The sequence below is a fragment of the Pyrgilauda ruficollis genome, unplaced genomic scaffold, assembly GCF_017590135.1.
Source record: "Pyrgilauda ruficollis isolate IOZ18807 unplaced genomic scaffold, ASM1759013v1 scaffold31, whole genome shotgun sequence".
NCBI lineage: Eukaryota > Metazoa > Chordata > Aves > Passeriformes > Passeridae > Pyrgilauda > Pyrgilauda ruficollis.
In genome coordinates, this window is record NW_024524489.1 from 2,478,374 (window position 1) to 2,495,425 (window position 17,052).

General features: G+C 51.7%; 1 protein-coding gene across 3 annotated transcripts in view; it reads left to right on the forward strand.

Moving 5' to 3' along the window:
- The first annotated feature begins 14,922 nt into the window (after positions 1-14,922).
- The window catches only part of BCL11A (BAF chromatin remodeling complex subunit BCL11A), a 70,162-nt gene continuing 68,032 nt past the window's right edge, over positions 14,923-17,052 (forward strand). For all 3 annotated transcript variants that reach the window (XM_041474134.1, XM_041474135.1, XM_041474133.1), the window contains exon 1: positions 14,923-15,134. In XM_041474134.1, coding sequence (XP_041330068.1) covers positions 15,080-15,134 — 55 coding nt within the window. In that variant the 5' untranslated portion in view covers positions 14,923-15,079. The remainder of the gene's footprint in view (positions 15,135-17,052) is intronic.

The window sequence follows — 17,052 nt, forward strand, 5'->3', positions numbered from 1 at the left end:
GAATGGCTCCCTGACTCCAGGAACTCTCTCCCCTCCACTCCACAGGTGGTAAGAGCAGGGTTTGGAGCAGGATAGCTGAGCTGCTGTTAGGCAAGAAACGGGACAAACAGGTTAAAAAAAGTCCACATTCCCAGGTGGATAAAGCTGAAGGAGAGCAAAGAAATCACCCTGGCTAAGCAGAAAACAAAAAGATGTTATTTTGTCCTTTCTGTTGTGGCACTTGTGTGGAGCAGCGGCTGCCAGCACGGATGGTTTCCCCAGGTGCTCGCAGGGAGTTCTGGGCAGGCGCTGCCCTGCTGCAGGCCCTTTCTCCTGGGACAGGCAGAGGCCTCCCGTGCTCTGAGCCGAGTTCACAGCCTTGCCCCCGCAGCTCTGGGGAAGGTCACTGCGGCTGCAGGCACTGCAGGAATGTGCTCGTGGCGCGCTGGCAAAGCTCAGCACCAGAGGAAGCAGTCCCAAGTGCTTCCTCGGGTTTTCCCTGCAAAAAGGGGGCTGGGGGAGGAGAGAGGACAAAGACAAATTTCTCTTGTGATGGACACAAGTGATGCAAAGCTCTGCATGAAAGCTGGGTGACATAAACCCCTTCCCTCCCACACAGGGAGCCAGAACAAGCTGTGTACGCTGCTTTACGTGCATTTTGATGTCTCAAGGCACGCACAGACTTCAGGCTAGCCCTGTATCAGGGCAGCAGCATCAAACTTTTAATCCCTGAAATTAAAAAGGCCATCTTAACTAATAGGGGAAAAAATACCTTGGGGCATTTGCGGAGAGTGAAAAGAAACAGCGTGTAACAGTGTGGACAAAGTCCTGACCTGAAGCACAATGAGCTGCACCAACGCCTTTGGTACAGCTACAGGTTTATAGTGTTCTGGAGTGTTGTTTATGTTACTATAAAAAAAGGTGAGAAAATGTATTCAGTTACTTTCTGTTTCTCCCCATTGAGCAGATGGCAATTCATAGCTCAAACTGTTTTTTAAGCCATTTCACATTTTACTAATAAGTACAATATGCTTTTCAACAACAAGCCATGCTCAGGCACTTCTGCAGAGGTTATGTGGTTGCTCAGGTAGCTCAGAAATCAGAGACTTTAGGAATCCTGTTGCATTGTAGTGGCAAAAATTTTCCAGTCACGTCTCACGTGGTGGAAGACACAAGCTGAAACCTTTCCTGCTTCTTGTTTCAAATGATTTCTAATTTTGCGGGCCACAAATAATAATATTAGTGCACTCACCTGAACCGCCTCAGTCTGAGATTGTTTCTACCAACTATGTTCTTGGTAGAACAAACCCCACTTTTTAAGGAGCTGGATAGTCTTTGCATTTTAGGTGTATAATAATAGGTGGAGATGGCCATTGGGAAAAGCGAGAAAACATTGAGCAGTTCTGTTCCTGGAAGTTTTGGTGCTTTAGAATGAAAGCTGTTAATATTGCACACATTGGAAAATTCTCACCATTACATCCGTGGTTTTCTCAAAACCTGTTAAATTATATGCATGCAGGAATAAGGAAGAGTGGGTTTTATTATTAATTGACACTCATTTTTAGCTGGCATGTGGTGGCAGGTTCTCCAAACAAACCCGAGGCACAGATTAGAGCTGAAAGTTTTGGAAATGTTCTAAATCTTTGTAGTATTGCAGAGAGGAAGTGTAATATTAAACTGACAAATTGAATATATCTATTTTTTTTCAATGTAATTCACAGTTTCTTTCTATTATTTTTTACTACCCATGGAGATAAAGCAAAACAAATTCCTCAAAACAGAGAGGAATATATTTCCAGATACCTTTCCCTATTAAGTAATGTATCTCTCTCATACATATGTACTGTCAAATACCCATCCATTCCTTTTCCACACCGCGTCTCCAGCCAGAAGTGTTGGCTATGCAAATATTGCAGAACCGACTCTTAACATATGTGCTGTGTGCCTGGCTACGGCTACACGGGAAACTCTAGGTAATAATTAGAGTCTGCATATATTATCTTGCAATTATAATTTTACATAATCGGTTATGTAATCTCGAGGCTGGTATGCGGTGAGAAACTGAGGTTACGTCAGAATTCTTCGGAAGAAAAATAAAATTATTGATTGTAAGCGCACGTCCTGGCGAGGAAGGAGAGCAGAGGGGTGGTGCAGCCCGGAGCATCTCGGCGGGGAAAGCCACGCCGGCTCTCGCTGGGGGGACTCGCCCCCAGGAGCGAGCAGGGCCATCCCGGCGGCTCCGGGGGGAACGAGGCGAGAAAACGGAGCAGAAGTGGGAAGGTGACAAAGTGGCCGGCGCTGATTTATCCTGGGGAGCCTGTGCTCGTTCCCAGCTCCTGAAACGCTGGCGGAGAGGAGCGGGATGCGGAGCTGGGGCTGCGGGCTCGGGGCGGCTGCGAGCCGCGGATGGAGCCGAGCCCGTCCGCCCCTTCCCTCGGGGCTAGCACAGCGGCATCCCACAGCCCCGGTCCGAGCGGCTGCCGCCGCCCGAAAGGGCCGGGGGCGTGCGGGTGAAGCCCCCGGAAAGAAATAAAATACCCCAGGCACGCAGGGAAAACAACGGAGTGATGATAAATAAACCACAAAGTGAATCAGATGAAATTGCCAGGCGTTCGCTCCCGATAAACAGCAAGCTTTGTAATATCCAGGTGTTGGGGAAAGCTGTTGTCTTATAGTTTATAAATCCCTGCTGGTGGGAGGGAGGGTGAGAATCTTTGGAGGTGAATGAAATATCAAATCACGAGGCTGTATGTAGATTTATGATTGCATAAGAGGCTCGATCATTTCCATATATTGAAATGTGCTGTCCTTTCCGCGACTGCCCAGCCCTTGGAGGGAGAGAGACGCTCGATTCCGCCTTGATCAATGCTGACTGTGAAGCAAGGAGGAGGAGAAGGGGGGGACCAGGCTGGCACCAGATGGAGCAGGGTCTAGGGAAAGGTCAAGGTTAGCTCAGGCTGCTATTGAATCGGTTGCAGCCTCACAGATAGATCTCTGCCTCCGAGGCACCCACTGGGGCTTCTCAGAATCAAATCTAATAGAAAAGGCAGTCACAGAATGAAATCGCTTCATCTGAATGCTAAAATTGTTATTAGGCTACATTAGAGAGATACCGGGCACATGATTACCAAAAAAGGAAGCATGCCTAGCAGTTTGCGACTGAAATAAAAGCTGTGAATATGTTGATACCATCGGCGATGTGCAAAGATAATAGATAACAGGAGAGAAGGGCAGGGAGAGACCGTGTGTGTAACGAACAGATTAACATATTGATGCGGATGTATGTATCCGTATGAAATTATCCGTGCGCGCCGCTGGAGCTGCGCCGGGCTGCGTTTGTACGGACGCGGGGAGGAACGCTCGCATTCCCGCGTGTCCTGCCGTGGCCGTGCTCCTCAGCACTCCCAGGACATTTGTTCATTGGTTTGGACTGCACTTACGGGCCGAGAAGCGGGAGCCCGCTCAGAGGAGAGCTTTGGTGGCGGCTCCTCGCAAGACCCCACCTGCAGCCACCCTCAGCTCGTGCTGCGGCGGTTGCCGTCACTTTGGTTTTTGATTTTGAGTCCTCCCGGAGGCACAGGGCTCAGACATTGTTCAAGGCCGCTCATTTCCGGCTCATCTCAGGCAAAACTCCCAGGTAATGTCATTAGGTCCACACACATGTGCAGCCCCCCCATCCCGGACACAGGAGCATGACGTGAGCGCACACATACGTGTTTGGAGCAGCGGTGCTGTCAGCTGGCTTACAGAGATCAAAGTGAGCCTGTTCCCAGTTCCCAGCTCCACCACGTTACCAATTCCTTAACCTACAGCACAGCCATGTCTTAAAGAAGGATTTCGTCTTGTAAAATAAATGCTGGCTACACTAAATTAAACATGATGACTGCACTCTAAGGGTTAATAAATTTAGAATTAACAGATCATCCCAGCTTGATACACCTACTATAGATGATTTAATATGCAGCCTAAGCAGGTTGACAGTCAGCTCACAGATGCAGATAAGATCAAACAGTCTCTTGATTCAATAGATTGAATGGTTGTACTGAGTGTCTGGAAGGTGAGTGACAGTACGTATATGGCAGGGGTTCTGGTAAAGAAGGGCTTCGATTCCCCACTGCTGTGCACTGCACTGGTTTTCCTTTTCTAGCAGTCAACCTTTTTCAGCAATCAAACCCGGAGTTAACATGAAAAAAAAAATGTCTCAAATATAGTTCAGGAGAGTTATTTGAAGTTTTCAGTAATGAAAAGCTCCACGCTTTAATGGTAATCACCATTACTATCGCCAGTCTGCACTTCAGATTCCTTTTTCACGGACAAGGCCATCGCCACCCACTCCATCCCACGGGGAGTCTCAGCTGTCCACAGGCTCTGTCTGTCTGTCCACATCAGTCCCCTTCCCTGGCAGACCTAAATCCACAGGAAGGAGCTATTTTGGAGGCCAAACAAGGACACCTTGCCCCAGACAGCTGCTGGGACTTAGTGAGTGCAGCCTTATCCTAATGTGATTCGCCATCCCAAGGCTTTGGCTGCAGGAAACCTCGATGGATGCAGAGTGACAAAGACAATTCCCCCGGAATGGAGCTCCTTTCTCAGCTCTTTTGCTTTGCCGGCTTAAAAGTTAATGTCTGTAGTAACTCTTCTGTGGTTTATGTTTTCCTTTTTTGCTCTCCTGTCCTATTTAAACGGGAATGTAAAACAGTCCTCATGGAGGCTGGTGAGCAATGGAATGACAGAGTGGTCTCTAACAATTTTATTATTTGATCAAGAGTAAAAGCTCCACCTGAACCATTAGATTTTACAATATGAATATGTTTCCAGGCAATTTTAAAAACTCATATTATGCATTCAACAGACAGTCACAGGTCTGAATTGTGTCTTATTGTATTATATAGGGCCACCACCATACTGATAGGGATATTTGTGCTAGAGTTACTGCACATCTGAATGCTTATAAATTAGCTGTATGGTTTACTTTGGTGGGGTTTTAAAATACTCCCACAGTTTTGATGAATGCCCTGCAGAGGTTGGTGTGATGAGCAGTGCTGCTTTGAATCTGCCAGCAGAGCAAACCCAGAACCCACCTGAGATCTGTTTCTTTGTGATTTTTAAAAATGGGCTCACGTACTTTTGCAAATGCTTACCTGTGAATTATAGTTTCATTTTAGTTTAGAAACCAGTGGCTCCCTTCCCATCCCTCAAATGCTGAGTTAGGAAAGAGAGGGCCTGGATGTGTGCTTTGGATACAGATCCGCATGGGAGCATCCACAGATTTTCCTGAGCAGGTCTGCCATGCCACTCAGGTCTGAGCCAGCCCTTTTCCTACTCCATGCCTAGGAGCACCTCTCGAGACAGGCGACATCAAACTGCCAGCATTTCAGGGCGAAGGGAGCGCACTCAGATACCCCTTACAAGAGAAACGCCCGGGCAGAAGAGCCCACGAGCGCCCTGGGGAAGCCGTGCGGGGCAGCGTGGCGGCCGGCAGGGCTCGGGGAAGCCGCGGGGCCCGGGGAAGCCGCGGGGCCCGGGGAAGCCGCGGGGCCCGGGGAGCGCTGTCCCCGCCGAGCCGCGCTCCGGGGCCCCGCGGGACTCGGGCGCGGAGCGGCCCCCGGATGCCCCCGCGGCGGCGGAGCCGCTTCCCAAGGCGGAACCAGCGAAACCAGTTATCTGGCAGCAATTTGCATATTGATGGTGCCTCCTGCCGTTCTCCCTGATTGCTTTGCAGGAAGGAAAGGTAACAGGAAAATACTGAGCCCCCCTCTCAAAAGTGGCGAAGAGGCTTCTACGTGCGCGGGGGCTTTGATGGAAGAGTAAAGCCTGGTAAAGCCCATGGCGGGGAATTTGTTTGCCAAACTGATTTTTGTTTTAGGATTTGAAAGAAGTTGTGTGTTTCTTTTCTGGTTTTTTTTTAAGTTCTGAGGCTGAAAAATGTGAGGTCCGTGCTAGAGAAGAGCGCTGATCACTTCAGGGAAAAGTAATTAGCCTCGTCATATTCACTGAATGTTTAAGTCTAAGGAGGAGGCAATCCTTGGAGATTGGAAAAGGCATTGAACAGACACTTTAAAAGTACAGTGCCATGGTACAGGTATTTTTCAGTCCCGCTCATAAGCAATGTACAGATGTGCACTGTGGCATTGACTGTAAGAGCTAACAGAGAACAGTTTCACTTTTACTGGCTCTGAGTGCAGTGGCTGCCTAAGACACACCTATTGTGAGGCACTTTTGGCCTTCCTCGAGGGAATGGCCACGGCTGTGTCCTTGTACGTCCCTGAGTGTTCAGATCCCTTCATTTCTGGGCAGCACCAAGCAGGGTGCCAGGAGCCTGCAGCTCATCTCACCCCCGTGCTGAGGGGCTGCTCAGCACTTGTCAGGAGGAGATGGCAGTGGATGCCATCTGCTCTGTCCCATTGCTCCAGCCACATCTAGACCAAGCGTCTCCCTACAGACTGGTGCTCTGTATGGCCTGGATTTACCCTGTGGATATCTATAGCGCCCAAACGTCTGAGGGGGGTGTGTGTCAGCACAGACAGTGCACGGAGCTCTCTCGCCATGTGTTTACATCTACTTCTCTCTCTCTCTCCAGGCTCTCAGATGCTGTGAAACTAAATACGATAGGGCAAATTACAGTCTAAATTGTGAATACATTAATTTCAGTATGGTAATATCAAACATTGTACTTATTTCTGATTTCTGTATTTAATTTCCCCTGCTTTTTTAAATGCTGGGGAATAGTTGCTGAGTGAACAATAGCATTAGTACAATAACTCCCCCCAACCCCAGCATTCATACTTAATGCACATCAGCTTTCTATGTAATGCCATACAATATACTTGCACGTTATTTTAATTGAGTGAAATCTTATTCATACTGGTGGGAGAAGGCGTTCTTTTCACTGCAGCCAGGATTCATACTGCACTGACAGAATTATGTGTGCTGACAATAACAAATGGTGGCAAAACTATCCAAACTGCTCAAAGAAGTGGGCTCTTATCACAGGTTATTCACCATCACTCCTGCTCCCCCTCAGTGCTGTGTCTTTCTGTGCAGCTTTGGGCTATATAATAATTTATTCTTCTGACTACAGAGAGTTGCATTAAAATATGATTGTAAGCATTTTAACAATTAAGCTGAAATTTTGCGTAGAATAAATATGGTAAAGGAGAAAAGCCACAGTAAAGCTGTCCTTATTTTTAAGCACAGAGAAAGGACTCTGCTCTCTCAACTATTAATTGTTTTTCATCTAGAAAAGATCCTCACACAAACTATGTCAAGTTCTGCAAAGCAGGCACATTTCTTCTTGCCTGAAGCTAAAAGCTAAACCTAAATGTCACCTGAAATAGTAATATAAAATGAATATAGAGGATGATGATTGTGTATGTTAAATTTCAGTTCAATGCATTCTACCTGACTAAAAGTTGAAGCTCTAAAAAGCAATGTGAGTTATTTACAGAAGATGTTAAGGCACCAATCTAACAGCATGCTTGAGTACTTGCTTACTTTAAGCATGTAAGTACAGCTGATGTGCCCAAAGATAAATATGTGCTTAAGAATTTTGCAGTACCCAAGGCCAAGTAGATTCCTCTGACAGGGGCTATATCAAGCAGAGTTAGAGGAGGAAAATCCTTTTTTATTGCACTCTCCTTTCTACTGTCCCTCACACCAAGTGTGCTAGGAAGGAGGGACTGTGTTCAGCAGCAGATAAGTCAACTAAATATTTCTTCATCTTGTGTAGCAAAACTAATTTCTCAATAGAAATAATTTCTTTTTGATTACTGATGTTGATTTTCTCAGATTAGTGAGTTATTTTTGTTATTCTACTTTTCAAAATTGATTTGAGCTATAGCTGGATTTATTTTTCAAGACAAACTGTTTGCCTTTCCCTGCCTGCCACATCCAGGGCAGGGCTTTCCAGATTTCCTCATCGGGAGAGTTTGATCCCCTTGGATCTAATCTTGCACAGAAGTGCACTTACCAGCTCAAGTCAGAACAGGAATTTAAGAAGCTGTTTGTGTCAATGACCTGCCTTCCTGCTGCTCACAGGCTGGGACACACTGACCTTGCTTAGATGCATGGCTTGGGATGTCAGCAGTGTCTCAAATGGACCAACTTGTGCCATCATGGGTTCCTGAGAGGCAAGACAGATGGGGGACGTGGATGTGTGGGACATCTTGCCCAGGAGCACCCGGCTTCTCACAGAGCTCTGTTTTGGAATGGTTCACACAGGACACACCAGTGTGAGAGCCCCAGGCTGCAGCCAGGCTTGGTCAAAACTCTTCCTGAAACAGATGGAGATGCTGCTCCTGAGTTCAGGTGTCCCTGCTCCTTACCTGTGTGGGGAGGGGGGCATGGAAACTCTGGGATCCAGCTCTGTGAGAGCAATCACAAGCCACAGCTCGTGGCTCCTCTTTCTGGCCCAGGGCTGGGCTATGTTTGCTGTAGGGTCAAGGAAAATCTTGAGTCTGCATCTAAACTAAACATGCACTCTTTGTCTTAGTGTGATTTGAGGTGATAAAACCTGACTTTTGGAAGTTTAAAGCTAGGGAAAAGTAGGGAGCATTTATCAGCAAAATCCTTTGTAACACAAACCAATATTTAAACTCCGGCTCAATATTCAAAGCTGGGTGGCTCATCCCTTTCTAAGTGATGCCAGCACATAGGTAGGACTCATTTCCACACATTTCTGGGGGAAAGATAAAGCCCAGAAAGATTAAAAGATTCCAAGAAACTGTTAGCAAAGATATTTATTTATGTTGTCTTTATCTTACACATTTAGGACCCTCTTTGGAGATAACTAAAGTGCCATTTCTTGTTCCTGGCCTCTTCTCAGTGTGTAGGAACACGCAGGTGGGTCAGGATGGCAGATGTGCCCCTTTAAATCCTCAGGGTAGCTGTAGATTTACCTGGGGTATCCATACATATTCCATTGAGTAGGGAGTTTCAGAAGAGCTAGAAGTACCAAATTCATACCCTAGATGTCAGTAAAAGAAAAAAACATTAAAACCCATTAAAAATCATTTTATGAAAGTCTGTGAATCAAGCAGTGGGTTAGCCAATTATTCATAAGATAATTCCCTATATGGACTGACAGTTGGAGTCCCAAGTTTCAGCTCAATCAAATTTACACAGCCCAAGTTATAACCTCTTCAAGATGGGGATTGTAACAGGGGCACTGACAGACCATAACTACTGTGCCTCTTTAGTAACAAAAGCTCAGCTACCTCACTCGTGCCGTGGCTGCTGGTGCTGCAATAATTAAGACTGTATGGATTTGCATTATAGGTCAGGTTCTGGGAGGTTTTAAATGCACATAGTTTAAATCACGTTGGCTTGAAATGTAGCATAGAAACGCTCAGGGGCAGGTCACGTGTTTACTTATAAAAAGACATATAAATATTAAACCTACAATATGACAAGTGAGTAGTGCAAACTAAACCCAGTTTGGCTGAAATCAAACATTTGATTAAAAATGAGATTTTCAGTAATGCCTTCCTCTGCCTGCCCACACACACTTTGTGTGTTTCAAGGGAGGGTTTTTGCCACTTCAAAGTCTGTTCCCCGAGCACTTTGTGCCATTTATTTTACAGTGATCCCCAGAAAGTGCAGTTAAGGTTCAGGGCTCCATCATGCTAGGTGCTGTGCAAGCAGAGGCAGGCTGAAATCCCAGGCCGTGCTGAACAACCCATGGAAAAAAAGTCTCCCCAAGTTCAGGGTTTTATTCCAGGTCCTGCCTAGGGCGAGCCGATAACGAAATCTTTCTGTCACCTGGCGCTCAGATGTCTGTGATCCTGCACGGACTCGCTGCTGTGTGTGCTGTGCCTGCCAGTAAGAGCTTGCAAAATCAGTTTATTTTGAGCCTTTATTAAAAAGAGGAAAGAAAAAAAAAAAAAGAAAAAGAAAAATGAGAAAAGGCAAAGCAGCGCGCCCAAGTTTCTCCTGCGGGAATACTAATGCACGTACTATTTCTAGAACGTGCAAGTGCTCTGCTCATTCACGGGAGCCAGCCTGGTGTGATAAGAGTTCCACCCACGTTGCCTCCTCCTGATTGAGGCTATCAAGCCGGTGTCGGAAAGCACCCCGCGCGATCTGCCGTTACATAATGCAGCCCGGCTCCGGGGAACTGGCAGAGTTCTGGAATTTGTGTTTGGTCCTAATGTTCTGTAATGTTGGCAAGTGAGATTCCTGCTCTGAGTGAGTGACAGCTGGAGCTTCGAAGCAGGAACATTTGCCCACCAAAGTTGCTGAACTCACCCACTGCCAAGTCTGTCACTGAAGAGGCAGATAGGCAGGGACAGCAGAACGTGGCATGAGCTATGCCACGCTCCTCTGCACCTTCAGGTCCCAGCCCTGGGTGCCTGCCTGTGAGACTGAGGAAGGCCACACTTCTCAATGATTGTTTTATGTCCCTTTCTACAGCACCCTCTAAGAATCTCAGGTGCTTGAATGTAGGGAGGACCATGCTTTTTCTCAGGCGGAGAGCTGAGGTGTGAGGAAAGGAACGGATACATTTTGGCAGATTTAAATCTTAGACTGATTCTTACAGCATGAATGTTCTCACCTGGGCATTCTGTCCTGCTGCTGCAGGTTACTGCCATTGCTGTGGGACAGGGATGGGTGCCCACCTCTGCTCTCAGCTGCTCCAGGCATGAGCTGGTGTCTCAGGGCTCTGGTTCACATGGACAGCCTGAGGTGGGATGGACACTCAGCTAATGAGACAGACCCTTCTCTAAGGCTAGCTTCCCTTTGGAGGCAGCTTGAGACCCACCATGGCTCTGATTTCAGCGTGTACTTCAGAATTTGCTGAGGTGTAGGGCCACATTTCCTCCAGCTGACTTTGCTCTGGGGCTAGGAGTCTGTAGCCGAGGAGCAGCTGATAACATGGCCAGGGTGACAGCAGCTCCAAACGCCACAGCAGGATGCGAGGCATGCCCTGCAGCTTGGGCAGAGAAGGGCTGTGGCAGAGCAGGAGGTGACACAAGTCTGTGTCAGTGCACAGAACATGATCACTGGGTCATCATCTGTGCTGGCCTGGGTTTGTTTTCACCCGCCCTTCCAAACTGCCAGGGTTTCTAGGTGTTAGCAGTCGGCATTTGGGCAATTCTCTGTGTGCTCACCTGCCACTTGCAATGGCTTGTTAGTACAACCCAGCAAGGGAAGAGCGTGCAGGAAGTACAGACCGGGCTGGAGATGCTCCGTGTGCTACAGAGCTGCTGGGAAGCAGAGATGCAGGAGGTGCAGCGATGGGGTGCATCGCTCTTGCTCCACAGCTCTCCCGGGGCGCTCCCAGCCCCAGCTGTGCCCTCTGGCCCTGTCTCTGCCGAGGCAGCTCAGCCCCCTGCCCCCGGGGCTGACCCTGCTGCCATCACCAGCGCCGGGGGCCATCCCACCCCCCTTTCCGCGGGGTGTCCGAGCCCAGGACACCGCAGGGGGCCCGGCGGGGGGTGCCGTGTCTGGGGGCTCTCGGGGGGCTCAGCCGCTCCTGCGGCCGGGGGCGGCCCCGCATCCCTCCCCACAGCGCCCGGCGCTGGGCTGAGGCTGTAGCAAACTCCCTGGCAAGAGCTGTTTGTTGACCACATTCACGTTCAGAGCCCTGAAGCTAAAAGCACTTTACACCATAAAATAAAAGCACTGTCTTTTTTTCTAAAAGGTTACGTCTGGAGGCCACGCTGCTCATACTTCATACAGAAAACTACTGAAAGGGCTATGAAATCCTCTATGATTTACACTCCCTCTCAGTGCATTAGGATATAGATCTACTCGACTCTAAAAATACTGTGGAGTTTCTAACCGACGTGAATATATGTGCATTATTTCAGAAAGTCTGTTAGAAAACTTGTCAACACATTATAAAGCATAAACCAGGACTTGGCCATTAAATACAGAGATCAGAGACAAAATGTATACGGCAGGAAGTACCGAGAAAAGTCCCTCCATTCAAAAAAAAAAGTCTATTAGCTAAAAGTTTACACACAATATACACCAAAAGGTTTAGAGCGAGACCGTGGACCGCAATTACAAGGCATAAATGGAATCAGTAGGGGCTTTACAGTCCCCAGCGCAGTTAACTGGGCTGCCAGAAAATAATTTTAATATTGTCATAATTTATTACCCACCGAAAGCCACATCAAGGATTGTAAATACAGTCACTTTGTGTCCACGACTGCTCGTTAAACAGCCTCGTTCCCTTCCCCTAAAAATACAATGAAATAAAAACCCACCTGCATTATTAATCTGCGGTCATGCCGTGTTAAAAATGTCTTCTCACTCCTTTTCTTTCTTGAGGTTTGTTATCTCCCTCCAATCACATGACAATGCGAAGCGCTGTGGGGTGGGGGGGGGGGTACAGGAACGAGGGGGAGCCAGCACTATTGCGATCAAATGCTAATATTAATAATTATCCAGCCAGGATGAAATATTATTTTTAAAGCAGCGAGTTTCCATTTAAATCGAGGCATTTTACGGTGCTGGAATTAAGGGCATGCTGATGGTAAGAACATCCTCGCTGCCATTCATGAAAGCATCTGTAAAATTAGCTCCTGACTGTAGGTTTTGAGATGCGGTCTGGGAAGTCACCTCTGGAATCTCAAACACGGCACGATAATGAAACAGATTTAGTTGTCACCAAGTGCTTAATTTGCTATGATTTTTTAAAAAAGAAAATCAATGAAACGATGCCTGTGATTGGGAATAAGCACAGGTAGGTGCCCTGATGCAGGCTGGATTTAGAGAGCGTAATGAATTGTAATTCAGAGGAGTGTTAACTGCGAACCGCAGAACCTTTCAGGGGTAATAAAGTCATTACTTTTTACATTGCAGCCACCTTCAAAAGCTTTATACGTGCCATTAGATATAAATCAAGCCCCATATATATATCTACATCTCCGGTACAGACACACACGCCCGTGCTCCGCGCAGGGACATGTGCACGCCCGGCACAGCCAGCCCTGCGAGCGGCGTGAGCCCAGCAGCCGCCGCTGTTGTCACCTGCGGCTGGGTCCCTCGGCCACGTCCCGCACCCCGCTCCGGCAGCCGCGGGGCGCATCCCCGCGCCGGCGGGTACAGGAGGGGAGCGGGGGCCGAGCGGCGGCGGGCGGAGCCCGGGGGCGGCTGGCGGGAAGCTGAAACCATGGCACGGCGGAGCGGCGCGGCCCCGGCCCCTGACAGCTCCGCCGGGGCGCGCTCGGGCTCGCCCCGCCAACAGGTCCCCGCCGAGCCCCGGCCCCCGCCGCCCCCTCGCTGCCCCGGCTCTGCCCGGCGAAGTGTCCCTTACGGCGGCGGGCAGCTCCTCGTTCCCCCCCGGGCTCTCGCCCGGCGCTCCGCTCCTGCTGTCCGCCGCCGTCCCGGGCACGGTTAGCCCCTCGCACTCCCTTCCGCAGCCGCACTTTGCTCCGCACACCCGTTCGCCTCCAGAGCTTATTTCTACCGCAACCTGATCCCTCCCGGTGCCGGCAGCGTCCGCCTCGCTCCGGGTCCTTTCGGCGAAGTTGCAGCCGCTGCCGCCGCCGCATCCTCCCAACTCCAGCCACTTCTCGGTGCCTCCCGCCGCCTCGCCTCCCCCTCTCTCCCGCCCTCCCCCGTTGCCAGCCCGCTGCCCGCGCCGCCCCGCCGCCGGCAGCCCCGCGTTTCGCTTTCGTTCAGAGCCCGTGGCTGCGGGCAGGGCTCGGAGCGCCGCCGGGGGACGAAGGGGGGCTCCGGGGCTGGCGGGCGCGAGCAGCCCGCGGGGAAAGCCGCGAGGTCCCGCCGCCCTCCGCTCCCCCCGCGCCCAGCTCCTGCGGCTTCTCCTCCCCTGCCTGCCGCTTCCTCGCCCGCCAAACTCCGCTCGCTGCTCCCCCGCCCGCCCCGGGGCAAGGGCCGCCGCTCGCAGCCGAAGTTTCCCGCGGCCCGGCCAGAGCCCCCGCCGCCCCCCAGCTCCCCGCGGAGCCGCCGCCGCCGCCGTCCCCCGGGGACGGCCCGCAGCTCCCGGGAGGAGGGGACTCGGCGGCTTCGAGGAGGATGGGGCGGGGGGGGGGCGAGCGGGGAAGCCGGGAGCCGGATGCACCCCCCCCCCTCCTTGCTTTTTGGGTGGTCTCCGGTCCTACCTGGCTTCCCCCAGCTCCCCCACCTCCTCGGCACAGCCCGCGGCCAGCCTGCCCCGCAGCCCTCTCTGCCCGGCTCTGCCTTCACCGATGTGTTTGCTTTTCCAGCGGGGGTGTGCGTGCGAGAGCTGCCGCTGCCTGCCTGCCTGCTCGCTTTCTCCCGCTCCTTTTCCTCCCTTCTCTCTCCCCGTGTGCGTGTTTAATTTCCCCCCCCTCGCCCCTCTCCGGGGTCCCCTCTTGCACCCGCTCCTCGGCGGCCACTCGCGGCTCCGGCCGCCGCCCCCTCCGCCCCCGGCCCCTCGGCTCCATTCGGCAGCGTGCGCCGGGCGGCCGGTGTGTCCATTGGCTTGTCCTGCTCTCTTTTTCATGTCCAGCCCCTGATGAGTGTCCATTGGTGTTGCCTTCGCCTTCCCTCCTCCCCTCTCCCCGGCTTGCCCTGCCCATGTTTTGTATGTCTCTGTCCATCCAGGCTCCTGACGTTCAAGTTCGCAGGGACGTCACGTCCGCACTTGAACTTGCAGCTCAGGGGGGCTTTTGCCATTTTTTTCATCTCTCTCTCTCCTTCTCTCTCTCCCTCTCTCTCTCTCCCTCTCCCTCTCTCTCTTTTTTTTCCTTGCACAAAAAAAAAAAAAAAAAAAAAAAAAAAAAAAAAAAAAAAAAAAAACAAAATCACTCGGCTTTTCTCCGAGACCTACGGCCTGAAAAGCCGTCGTTATAAAGCTTTAACTATAAGAACGCCTGGCTCTGTCTATTCATTACCCCCCCCCCCCCCCCCCCCCCCCCCCCCTTTCTTTTTTTTCCTTTCAAAAAAAAAAAAAAAAAAAAAAAAAAAAAAAAAAAAAAAAAAAAAAAAGCCATGACTGCTATCCCACAATTCATCTTCCCTGCGCCATCTTTGTATTATTTCTAATTTATTTTGGATGTCAAAAGACATTGATGAAGATATTTTCTCTGGAGTCTCCTTCCTCTCTAACCCGTCTCTCCCGATGTGAACCGAGCGACTCACAAGCCACCGAAGCCACCAACCCACCATGTCGCGCCGCAAGCAAGGCAAACCCCAGCACTTAAGCAAACGGGAATTTTCACGTAAGTAACCCGGAGAGCAATTTATTTAATTTCCCCTTCACGGATTTAATTTTTAATTCGAGCGAAAGCAGGGAAAAAAAAATTAAAAGTGAGAGGGAGTGAGCGAATCGGGGAAAAAAAATTAACTCAGCGCCGGCTCGGGATTCTCAGCATTCCGGGTAATTTCTCCCTCTCTAATTTAATCACCTTGATGACTTTTCTTCTCTTTCTGCCCGTGCCCCTCGCCCTCCGGCGCGCACTCCGCTGCCCCGCTCCGCGCTCGCCTCTCGCCTCCCGCTCTCCGCGCTCTTTGGCGGCAAGAGCGGCAGCTCTCGCCCGGCACCGGGAGAGGCGCGGGCGAGGTGCAGGGCTGCCGGGGGCACAACCGGCCGAAAGTGGGAAGAAATTCCTGCGGGAGCGGCGGGGCTGGTCGCCGGACACCGCGGTGGCCGGGCGGGCGGGATGTGCGGGCAAGCGGAGCGCGGAGAAAGTCCGGCGGCCGGAGCCCCCCGGGCTGCCGGCGGGCTCGCCCCCTCGCCCCGCGGCGCCCTCCCGGGGGGGCCACAGCCGAGCCCAGCCGGGCCGCCTCCCGGGGGGAGCCGAGCCGAGCCGCGCCGCGCCGGCTGGGATTCCCTCCTCGCCCTCGCCTCGCGTTCTCCCGCTCGCTTACTATTTTTTGGAAGATTTTCAAAAAAAAAAAAAAAAAAAAGTGGAAGTGGATTTTGATTGGGAAAAATCTCGTGTCTGAATGTTTACAAGCACCGCGTGTGCGGGGAGCCTCCTGCCAACAAACACAGGCGAGAGCGAGCCCGGGCTGAGCACACACGCGCGCTCACACACACGCACGCACACACACACACTCGCACCCTCACACCCGCGAACGGCCCTTTCTCGCCGCCGCATTTCAACCCCAAACCAAACCCGCTCTCCCCGGGAGAGAAAAAACAAACCCCGAGCCCCACCACACCGTTCGCAACAAAAACTCTCCGGCTCCCTCCGTCCCTCCCTCCAGCCGCCACCACACACACCAGGGCTAGATGCAAGATAAGCGGGAGCGCTCTTTGCACAACAAAAGGCAACTCGAGCTGGAAAGGTTTGGGGCGAGGGGGGTGGGAAGGAAGGGAGGAAAAAAAAAAATCCTCTTTTCCTCGGGGTGAGCCTGGGGGAAGGGGAAATGCTGCATGCTTTTCCTCACTCCTTTCCCCCCCTTTTCTTTATTTCTTCCTTTCTCTCTCTCCCATTACTCCCGGCGGGTTTTGTTCCCTCCCAGGGATAGCAGAAAACCCAGGGCCGTTTCTTCCTGCCAGCCATGCCCGGCTCCCTCGGCCCTTCGCAAAGCCCCCCAAACTTTCCGCCGCGATTTCTGTTCCCCCGCGGCCGCCCAGACATTGCAGCCAGGTTCGCACATGGAGCGATGGAAGCAGCGCCGGCTCTTTGCAGGCGGCCGCTCCGCCGCGGGCACGGCCGGCCGGGGGCTCTGCCTGCCCAAAGTTTGCCCTAAAACCCGGGGTGTGTCGGGGGCTCAGCCCCTCCCCCCGTCGTCTCTTTCCCCCGATACTTTTCGGGGAGCCTTTTTTTTTCTTTCTTTAATTTCTTTTTTTTTTCATTGCCTGGCTAGGGATGGGGTGCAGCATCACTGGCATATGGGGATGGGCACCCCCCCCGGAAATGGGGTACGGGGGTGCTTTCCCCGGGCAGCCGTGGAAGTGGGGTGCGGGGAGCGGGGATCGCGGCGGGACCGGAGGAGGGGGTGGGGAGCTCCTGCTCGGCCCCCGGGGCTGCGGCGACGGGCGGGATCCCCGCGGCTGCTTCTGGCCGAGGAACGCGCGGGCCGGCGCGGAGTGCGCGCACGTGCGGGGCGGGAGCGGCGGCCGGGACGGGCCCGGGGGGTCCCTCCGGCGAGAGCCGCCCCGGCGGTGGGGAGGGGGGTGTGGGTGGG